The 10,989-nt window shown below is 42.8% G+C and overlaps 1 protein-coding gene across 1 annotated transcript; it reads left to right on the top strand.

Annotated features, from left to right (window-relative positions):
• Positions 1–1,472: 1,472 nt before the first annotated feature.
• LOC102773856 (T-cell surface glycoprotein CD1e, membrane-associated) lies at positions 1,473–5,085 on the top strand. Its single transcript, XM_006753528.2, has 6 exons — positions 1,473–1,552; positions 1,868–2,164; positions 3,084–3,362; positions 3,560–3,838; positions 4,228–4,321; positions 4,910–5,085. The coding sequence occupies exons 1-6, from the start codon at positions 1,486–1,488 to the stop codon at positions 5,073–5,075; spliced, it is 1,182 nt and encodes a 393-aa protein (XP_006753591.1). The 5' UTR covers positions 1,473–1,485; the 3' UTR covers positions 5,076–5,085.
• Positions 5,086–10,989: the final 5,904 nt, after the last annotated feature.

Genomic DNA, 10,989 nt, shown 5'->3' with positions numbered 1-10,989 from the left:
TTTCCAGAGTGGCTGTACAAATTCACATTTTTGCCAGCAGTGTATGAGGGTTTCTTCTCCTCTACACCCTCTCCAGCTCAAGTTATTTCTTGTCTTGTTGATAATAGCTATTCTAACAAGTGTGAGGTGATAACCCATTGTGATTTTAATTTGCATATCCTTTTAATTAGCGAAGTTGAGCATCTTTTCCTATATCTGTTGGCCATAAAACTCCTCTCTAATCAAATACCACCCAGGGGACACCAGTGCTCCCGGGCGATGAACTGTGAACAGAAAGCTGCATGGCTGCTCTTCAAACTCAGAGCACCTGTGGACACACTCAACTCATTTAGGGTAGAATGGGGATCCCAGGCCTCTCCCTGTGTATTCCCTACAGACCCACTCACACAACATGAGTGAAAATGTCTGTGTATCAGCTCACTACCTCCGGGTCAATCCCACTCATGGGTCCCTTTAACAGCGACAGTTTGTGTAACTGGGGAAACTGAGAAGTGCACCTTCCTTAGATTATCCCATCATCTGTATTGCTACTGCTGCTCCCTTTCCACTAGGGAATATGGAGAGCTATCCACTGAGCCAAACCGGTTTCGGCGCCTAGTGTGTTCTAAAGATATTTTTGTAAAGAGCAGAATAAAAAGATGTAGAGAGTCTAAGGCAGCCGTGGGCAAACTATGGCCCGCGGGCCGGATCCGGCCCATTTGAAATGAACAAAACTAAAAAAAAAAAAAAGCCCGTACCCTTTTACGTAATGATGTTTACTTTGATTTTATATTAGTTCACACAAACACTCCCTCCATGCTTTTGTTCCGGCCCTCCGGTCCAGTTTAAGACCCCACTGTGGCCCTCGAGTCAAAAAATTTGCCTACCCCTGGAAGGGGATAAGGAGAACAGGCAAGGTCATGATAAGAATGACAGTAGACTCCAGAGGAAAAAATGATGGGTAGGTAAAATAATACAGAGAAGATAAAGAAGAAAGGAAGGCTGGGAAGCTGATAGGAGGAGGAGGAGACCACAGAGAGATGAGGAGTGGGGGCACTGCTGGCAAGGCCACTGGGCACTGCCAAGGACCTTCTATCACCTCTTTCTGTAGAAAAGGATATGGGAACCCAAGTATGGGCTTGATTTCTCCAAGGCCAAGAGGGACATAATTGTCCAGCCAGACCACAGACTGCAGACCTTGTTGGAAGCCAGTCTCATTTTATGTTTGTTGGCACCACGGGGAGGTTAGGACACAGACAGGAGCAGGAAGAAAATGTGGAGGCCCCACAGTGATAGAGATGGAGGGGAAATACGAGACCTTGTGGGAGGCTGTGGTGAGGGAGGGAGGGAGCAGGGTTTCTCTGACAGAGAAGTGAGCAGAGGGAGAGGTGTGTCTGTGTGGCAGGGGAAGTTACATAAGAGCACGGGAGGGTTTGAAGGGAAGCTGGTCTCTGAGTTCTGAGGAACACTGGTCCTGCTGCGGCATCCTTTACCCAACAAGCTTCAATGCTGCTGCTGCTGCTTCTGCCCTTGCTCTTCAAGGGAATTCTCTGCCCAGTGCCAAGCCCAGAGGGTAAGGGGAACCCAGATGGAAAGATACCTGTGGTCGGGCATAGCAGGGTGGAGAAAGGTTCTGGGGAGGATCTGGGGGCAGGGAGTAATGCTCCCCCTGGGTGCCCTTGTAATCTGCATGCCAGGCTAGTTCTGGGCAACATATCCTTGACCCCAGGCTCAGTTTCTCTCTCTGACTTTGGGGAGAAGAAACTGGATCAGGGGGGAAGGGGAGATGAGAATATGTGCAAACTTTCCTGCATTTATTTTTTCCTAGATGAGCCCTTCTTCTCCCATCCTTTCACCCTCTCTTCATTGTCATTTCTCTGTCTCTCAGCGGGCCACGTCCTCGAACCCCATCATCTAGCAGGAGAGGAACCCCTCTCCTTTCACATGATCCAGATCTCCTCCTTTGCCAACCACAGCTGGGCGAACACCCAGAGCTCAGGCTGGCTGGGCGAAGTGCAGACTCATCGCTGGGACAGTGTCTTGGGCACCATCGTCTATCAGTTGCCCTGGTCCCAGGGTAATTTTAGCAAGGAGGAGTTGGAGAGCATCCAAGTGCTATTGCAGCTGTACTTCCATAGATTTCCCCAGGAAGTGCAGGCGTATTCCAGTCGGTTTCAGTTTGAATGTGAGTTTGTTATTCCAAGCTGGTTTTTGCCTGGCGGGTGAAGATGGTATATGGGTTCTGACCTTCATTCAACCTTCCCGACCTTTTTTTCTGTCTCCCTTCACTCACTCTCTCCTCTTTGCTTCATCCTTCACCATCATTCCCACTCTACCTCACCCCACCACAAACACAGAAGGACCTACACCCGTGAATGTACCTCATTTTCTGGCTCCTTGGAATAGCTGTCTCCTTTTGATGTTCTTTCCTCACCCTTAGCCTCAGACTCAGCTTTTCCCAGCCAGGATCTGCTCTCCTTTCTTCCTGGTCTGAGTGTTCACATGGCCTAACCCTAACCCAAGCCTCCCAAGTAAGCTCTTTCTGACAAGTCAGCTATATTTCTAAGTCTTCCCGTCTAGCCTTTTCAAATTAATTATTATTTTTTAAAATAACAATTCTTTATTGTTGAAAGTATTACATATGTACCCATTTCCTCCATTGACTCCCTCCAGCCTACCTGCACCTTCCCCAGCCCCCCACTGTCCCATTGTCTGTGGCCATGAGCCATGCATATATGCATACAAGGTTCTTGGTTGATTATTTCCCACCCACTCACCCTCCCCCGCCTTCCCTCCAAGATTCTGAACTCTGTTCCACGCTTCCATGTCTCTGGATCCACTCCATTCTTCAGTTTGTTTTGTACCTTAGATCCACATATGAGTGAGATCATGTGATACTTGTCAGACTCATTATTTTTACATACCTTTATTCTCTTCACATTTTCTTCCCACAATTACCCCCTCCCCTTTTCATCCCAGCACGAGTATCCCATGTGATTCGCCAGAATATTTTTCTTCCTTTGATTCCCTTTACTTTATGGATTGTTTACTTTCCTTCCCAACAAGTCTTTCCATACTGACGCTCTCTAGTTTGTCCCCCTCAGATCCCTTTGTGATCCAGATATCATCCGGCTGTACAATACATCCTGGGAAGGCCCCAGAAACCTTCTTAAATGGGGCATATCAAGGATCAGATTTCCTGAGTTTCCAAGGATATTCCTGGAAGCCATCTCCAGGAGCAGGAAGTCGGGCTCAGAATGTCTGCAAACTGCTCAATCGCTACCGAATTATCAAAGAAATTGTGAAGAACCTTCTAGGTAACACCTGCCCTCGCTTTCTGGCTGGCATCGCCGCAGCAGGGAAGTCAGAACTGGAACGGCAAGGTCAGCCCAACTTCCTCTCCCCTCACATCCTTCGTGCTTTCGTTCTTGTATTTGAGTTTGTAGCTCGTTATCATCTCTTCGAAACACATAATAAGAGGCTAGGGGATGAGTGTTGTTTCCAAGACAAGAGAAAGAAGTGGTTACTCCAACTGCTGAGGTAGCTGACTCACTAAGTCCACTTCTTCTCATCTTTCCAGTGAAGCCAGAGGCTTGGGTGTCCAAAGGCACTAGTCCTGGTCCTGGGCGTCTGCTGCTGGTGTGCCATGTGTCTGGCTTTCACCCCAAACCTGTGTGGGTGCGGTGGATGCGCGGTGAGAAGGTGCAGCCGGGCACTCAGCAAGGCGAAGTCCTGCCCAATGCTGACAGAACATGGTATCTGCGAGTGACCCTGGACGTGGCAGCTCGAGAGGCAACTGGCCTGACTTGTCGAGTGAAACACAGCAGCCTCGGAGGCCATGATCTAATCATCCACTGGGGTGAGGATGAACCAGGGCCCTGGGGGAAATGAGAGTCTTCCCATAGTTCCAGGGCTAGTGAATGAGCACCTGGGGAAATGAATAGGAATGCTAAGCACTGAGGATGAAAGTGGGAAAATCCAAGTAAAGAAGGGTGAAGAAGGAAAGCAAAGAAAACAGGAGAGGATTAGAGGTAGTAAAGAGAAACAAAAAGAGGGCTCTAATGATTTAGTACAAAAAAGAGAGAGAGGGGTGAGATCAGGGACATAGACCAGGAAGAACGGAGAGGAGGGCTCTAGAAAATACAGAGGAAAACTCGTGGAAGGCCCCACCCTGGGAAACAAGAAGCATTACCTGAGGTAGAATAGAGACACTTCATAAGTTGGCATTCTTATTTTATCCCCAACCAGACGGATACCCCGTCCTCCTGATACTGATCTGCTCGGCTATAATGGTTACCCTGGTTATGTTGGTTGTGGTTGGCCCGTGGTTTCAAACGCAGAGGTGAGATTTTCTTGTTCTGTTTCTTCAACTACCTCCTCTATTGTTTTCTTTCTTCCCCCATTCTTTCTTTTTCTTTTTTTTTTTTTTAAAAGAATTTTTGTGAGTTTATTTGAGCCAAACTGTCAACAATTGCCGGGAAGCAGTATCTCAATGGATTGGGATAGTGCTCCAGAGAATGGCGGGTTTTCATCTACTTTATACCTTGCAATCAAAGAAGGGGACATAGGTGGGTTACTTGAAATCCACTGATAAATTAGAGAGGCGGGAGAAAGCAAATGGTCGAGGGGGAACCTCTGGATTAGATCAAAAGTAAAATGATAGACACTTAGGTGGGTGCATATCAATTAATATGATACCAATAGCAATGAAGGAATTTGTGGTATCTGTCCTGGCGCCCAGGCACATTAGGGTGTGCCCCAAGGGGTCTGGAAAAAGGGAAGTTACAAGTTACCCAGACATTTCAAGGACATGTTATCACAGATGCAAAAAGACAGATCTGCTCCGTTAAGGTACAGGTTGGCCTTGTCACCCTTCCCCCCTTTCTAGATCTCCTTTCTTTGAGATCAAGATTCTCTTCTTCTCCCACAGCTCAAACTGGAACATCTGCTCTCCCCAGGCACCCAGCCTTGCCTTTCCCACAGGAGCCAACATCCAAGAACCCAGGAGTTTAGGAAATCAGCTCTACTTGGCACAGAAATCATGGATGAAAAACAGATTCTTGAAGAAAGTAAAAATAAACCTAAGCAAATTCTGATGGCATTTGTTTTACCTGATGTATAAAATTCTTGTCTGTATTTTTATTGTAGAAAGTATTACAGATGTCCTCCCTTTTTTTCCCATTGACCCCCTCCAACCTGCAACCTGCCTCTCCCAAACCTTCACCACACTATTGTCTGTGTCTATGGGTTATGCATGTTCCCCCATTAATCACCACCCCCCATTCTCTCACCCACGCCTTCCATCTGAAATTCATCAGTCTGTTCCATGCTTCCATGTCTCTGGGTCTATTTTGTTCATCAGTTTATTTTGTTCATTAGATTCTACATATGAGTGAGATCATGTGATACTTGTCTTTCTCTGACTGGCTTATTTCTGGCTTATTTCGCTTAGCGTAATGCTCTCCAGGTCCCTCCATGCTGTTGCAAATGATAAGAGTGCTTTCTTCTTTACAGCCATGTATTATTCCATGGTGTAGATGTACCACAGTTTTTTTATCCACTCATCTACTGATAGACACTTGGGCAATTTTCAAATCTGAGCTATTGTAAATTTCTCTGCTTAAACAAAGTGGATTTTTTTTTAAAAAAAAAAACAACAACACCGTATCCTGATAGAGAACCTGACTCCTTGGAAACCTGTCCTCCCGCCAACCCCCAACTGGTGATAACCTCTTTTCTGCTTTGGCCACATGTTTAGTGATCCTTCAAACTCGAATTCTTATGCCTGTTTCTCATGGAAGCTTCCCGGGATTGTTCAATTGAAATCTCAAGACAAATGCATTAATCCATTGTGTGGGACCCACGCAGTAGATTAATGGACTTCATCTGACTGAATGGACGGGACCAGCTTCACCATGGAACGGAAGCTCTGGACTCTGGCCTAGCTTCTGGCTCTTCTGGAGCCCCAGCTGTACCTTTCTCAGGGCTGGGTTAAGGGGCAAGGGACTTTGGAGCCTGAGGAATGTAACTCAGCGCAAATAAAGTCTTTTACCACCTCCCTTTCTCCCATGGGGGCTTCTGAAAGTGCTCGTGTCAGCGGAGTCCCCAGAGCCAAGCTCCCACCAGCGGCAGAGAAGTTAAATTCTTTGGTAGCAAAAGGACATTTTTCTTCTGTGTCTTTAAGTCTTATATATTTAGACTCCGATGGAGATTCATCTCCCTCTCTCTTTCTTTAGAGCATGCCTTTAATACGAACACTAACCAATCCAGAGTCCAAACCCTCAACATTCTGCTTTTTCCAGCTTTTACACTATTCCCCTGTCCAATCACCCCTGACCAAGCATCAGACCTCTGGGGACAAGCTCTACACACGGAAGTTCACTGAAACTATTCAAACTAGCTAATCCTAAATCTGTTTAGCCTGCTTGCCCTGCCTTTGTCATTCACATAAAAACCACAAAAAGGTCCTAGCTGGTTTGGCTCAGTGGATAGAGCATTGGTCTGCAGATTGAAGGGTCCCAGGTTCAATTCCAGTCAAGGGCATATGCATGGGTTGCGGGCTGGATCCCCAGTAGGGGGCATGCAGGAGATAGCCGATCGATAATTCCCTCTCATCATTGATGTGTCCATCTCTCTCTCTCCCTCTTCCTTCCTCTCTGAAATCAATAAAAATATATATATTTTTAAAAACCCCAAAACACAAAACACAAAAAGGCTGTCTCTCAGTTCCCCTTGCTCTGGTTGTCTGTGACTAAACTTGGCGTTCCCTGTCATAGCCCTGAGTGGCATGGAATACCCCCTCCCGGAAGCTGTGTGTAATAAAGTTTTTTTAAAATGACAATCCTGATCTGTTGGCCTCACTTTATCTGAATAAAAATAAAATCTAAATTTTAAAACATATTGGAAGAAAGGAATAAAGTTGAAGGACTGATACCACCTGACTTCAAGACACTGTAATGCTATAGTATCAAGATAGCATAATATTGGTAAAACAATAAAAATATAGGGGGAAAAAGCTATCCTGACATAAAAGGACATTGAGAAATCTTATATGCATATTGCCAAGTGAAAGAAGCCAGTTGAAAAGGGCCATATATTATATGATTCCAACTACATGACATTCTGGAAAAAGCAAAACTATAGAGACAGTGGTTGCCAATGGTTTGCGGGAGGAAGAGAGGGATGAATAGGTAAATCTGAGGACATTTTTAGGATGCTGAAATTTTTCTGTGTGTTATAATAGTGGATATATAACATTATACATTTGTGAAAAACTATAGAACTGTATAATACAGAGAGTGAAGCCCCATGTAAACTATGGACTTTGGTTAATATTAATGTATCAATATTGCTTTAATTGTAGCATAGCAATTTAAGATGTTAATAATAGGGATATTTTGTCGGGGTATATATGGGAGCACTATTTTCTGTGCAATTTTTCCATAAACCAAAAAATGTCCTAAAATACAAAACTTCTAAATGACAAATTAAAAAACAGCATCCAATTCTCACAATCATGATATGTGAAGAAATAAGACAAAGCAACATGATTTTATTTGTATGATGACCAAAAATAAAAAGGTCAGAATTATCGTAATAGAACTTTAATGAATTGTGTTTTTTCAATAATTTCTGACATTCTTAATATTACATACTTAACCCAGCAGAGAAACAGAATTATTTTGTATATAGAACCCAAAATGCTGTCACAAGTACTTGGGTGGAGAGAGGTATTTTTGTACCTGACATTCTTAGAGTTACTAGTCCTTAAACTTATTGTATAAACTTTTAGACTATGTATCTGACCTGTAAAATATGTACAGTATTAATGTTAGCCATCTCTTAAAAGTGAGCCTACAAACTGTGTATAACTTCTTTAGTCAAAAACATTTGGAAAAAGTAGTGCCACTTGGGTCAGAATTTTTTTCAGTGCCACTTAGCAAACCAACTGTCTTTAGTCTTTGCAATTAGCAACAATGGGTATAATGCAACAGAATACAGTTGTCACACTTTAAATGGCAAATGAGGGGTTATTCATGACGATTCTGGAACCCAGTCTAGCAAAATCAGAATAAGGGAGATCCTCTGCAGTGTTCACGCTCTCATCTCTGGTCTACTGATGGAGATTATTATAGAACTCTTTAAGGGTGTTGATATTCCTATCACCAATACATTTTACAAATGCATCAGGTCCCCTGGGCAGTGATGGCTAGGGGCTGAGGAGGTTGTCTATAGTTTTTGTTTTTATCATTCCAACACATTCATTTCCCAGAGTCGTTGGGTTAATTCCTTTATGGTGTGTTTCAAAAACTGTGGCATTTCCAAATTATTGACCATGAGTCAATGTTAATTTAAGTTTAGTCTTTAATTACTCACTCTAGCAGACTATCAATCCCATTTCTGGATACATGAACCAATCTATTAAATTCTGAATCCCAGGGGGATACTCCTACATCAGTGAATTTTACTAGATTGAGATATATGTGTCTTCACCCTTGGCTTAAGATCTTTATAATTCTCTCAAGTATATGGTCCCCAACTCCCAATGATAAAAATTGGTAGGCTTTTTAGTGTCGTGTTGTGTTGTGTGTGTGTGTGTTTAAGCTATCTCAGAACACCTCTTATACCTCTTTATCCAGTGTACATTGCCATCTATTTTCTGTTGTAGGCCTAGAAATAAAGTCAGGTGATGGAAAAATTGCCCCAGGTGTAACCACTGAGCCTTTTATGCAGAAGACGGTTGAGTTCCTTAGATGTATATATGCAGGAGGGGTGGTGGTATCTTCTTCAACAAAAACAGGTGGTTTAAGGGAATTGGAGAATCAAGATCAACTTCAGCTAGATCAGTTAACATGCATCATTCCATTGTCTCAAGAGTTCATTTCTTATTTAATATGAGTGCTCTGGGAAGGGACATGTTACTGAGCCTCCATGTGTTGGTCTGGGTTTCAATTATTTTATTGAAATTAATTTCTAGTTTCATATTATTGTGTTTGAAGAAGATGCTTGATGTAATTTCAATCTTCTTGAATTTGAGACGTGTGTCATGTCTTAAACTGTGGTCTAGTCTAGAGAATGTTCCATGTGCTCTTGAAAAAATGTATATGCTGCTGTTTTGGGAAAAAAATACTTTAAAAATATCAATTAAGTTTGACTGGAATGGCTCAGTGATTAAGCATCTACCTATGAACAAGGAGGTCATGGTTTGGTTCCTGGTCAGGGCGTATGCCCAGGTTGTAGGCTTGATCCACATTGGGACGTGTGCTGGAGGCAGTTGATCAATGATTCTCTCTCATCATTGATGCTCTTCTCTCTCTCTCTCTCCCTCTCTCTCTTCCTCTCTGAAGTCAATACAAATATATTATTAAAAAAGAAAGAAAGAGAGAGAGACTTGCTGGGGAACAACAGGGAATGTGCTGGTAGGCGTGTGATTTTAATTGCATTTTTCTGACAATTAGTGATGAGCATCTTTTCATATGTCTATTAACCATTTTCTCTTTGGAGAAATGTCTATTCAGGTTTTTCTGCCTGTTTTTTTAAAACTGTATTTTATTGATTTTTTACAGAGAGGAAGGGAGAGGGATAGAGTTAGAAACATCGATGAGAGAGAAACATCGATCAGCTGCCTCCTGCATACCTCCTACTGGGGATGTGCCTGCAACCAAGGTACATGCCCTTGGCCGGAATCGAACCTGGGACCCTTCAGTCCACAGGCCGATGCTCTAGCCACTGAGCCAAACCAGCTAGGGCCTGTTTTTATTTTTTAACCAGATTGTTTGTTTTGGGGGTAAGTTGTATGAAATCCTTATATATTTTGGATATTAAACCCTTATCAGATATTTCATTGGTATATATTTTCTATTCAGTAGATTGTCCAAGAAAATGCTTTATTTTTTTTTATTAAGCCATTCTGTACTTGTTCTCAGTGACACCTGCTGACATGACCTCCCCCTGGCAGGTAGCGGGAGGACCAACACAGGTGTGTACTGACAGTGTGGTAAATGGTGCATCCATCCTCTTTTTGAAGTGGTGCAGTTTTGTGGTTAGAGTCATGTTGTTTTTATTGGCAGCAATGGCTCCTATGATGTTTCTAAGTAGGTGGAGAACAAATGCTTTTGAGGCTTTAAAAATCAATCATCCATCTTTTTCACCAGCCCTACAACCCCCTCCCCTCGGACAGCAGTCAGTCTGTTCTCTATGAGTCTGTTTCTATTTTGTTAGTTTAATTTGTTCATTAGATTCCACACATGAGTGAAATCATATGGTACTTGTCTTTCTCTGACTGGCTTATTTTACTTAGCATAATACTCCCCAGGTCCATTCATGCTGTTGTAGAGGTGAAGCGATGAAGCAAAAAACAAACAAATTGCACCTCATAGATACAGACAACAGTATAGTAATTACCAGAGGAAGGGAGAAGCGGGGGGGAATTGAAGAGGTTATGGGGGTATAAATGGTGATAGAGGGAGACTTGAACTGGGGATGGTGAACACATGATACAATCCAGAGATGATGTGTATAGAATTTTATTAACCAATGTCACCCCAATACATTCAATAAATTTTTTTTTAAAAGTCAGTGATTCAGAAATTCCAAAACATATGCTGATCCATGGGTTTTCTATCAACACAGAGAAGATTGATAAAATTGATAGAGAGGAAGCTATTTCTTTAGAAAGCAACGTGCAATTTTATGCCTTTGAGTGCCCTTTAGAAAAACCAATTTGCAAGACTGATATTTACTCTTTCACGTGAGTTAGTTGTGGCATTTACATAGTGACGTTTTCAGTTTAACTTGAGAATGTTATTTTAAATCCCATATCTGCTGCATATAAAGTGTTTAAACCAATTATCTGAGGTGCTTTCTGTTTCTCAGTGTTTATGTGCCTAGGAAACTATGTTTGCCGATCACAGCCTTCATTCCAATGCACTGTCAGCTGGGTTCCCTAACAGAAAATTTGTTTCTTAGGGAATGCTGGGAACAAATTCCCATATTTCAATGTTCTACCAA

This window comes from Myotis davidii, unplaced genomic scaffold, assembly GCF_000327345.1.
Source record: "Myotis davidii unplaced genomic scaffold, ASM32734v1 scaffold3272, whole genome shotgun sequence".
NCBI classification, from domain to species: domain Eukaryota; kingdom Metazoa; phylum Chordata; class Mammalia; order Chiroptera; family Vespertilionidae; genus Myotis; species Myotis davidii.
This window is presented reverse-complemented; position numbering and strand designations above follow the sequence as displayed.

Excerpts from the sequence above, each read along its gene's own strand:
- LOC102773856 (XM_006753528.2), top strand. The coding sequence starts at position 1,486 with ATGCTGCTGCTGCTGCTTCTGCCCTTGCTCTTCAAGGGAATTCTCTGC. Across the intron at positions 3,839-4,227 it reads TGATCTAATCATCCACTGGG|ACGGATACCCCGTCCTCCTG; the intron begins GTGAGGATGAAC and ends ATCCCCAACCAG. Across the intron at positions 4,322-4,909 it reads CCGTGGTTTCAAACGCAGAG|CTCAAACTGGAACATCTGCT; the intron begins GTGAGATTTTCT and ends CTTCTCCCACAG.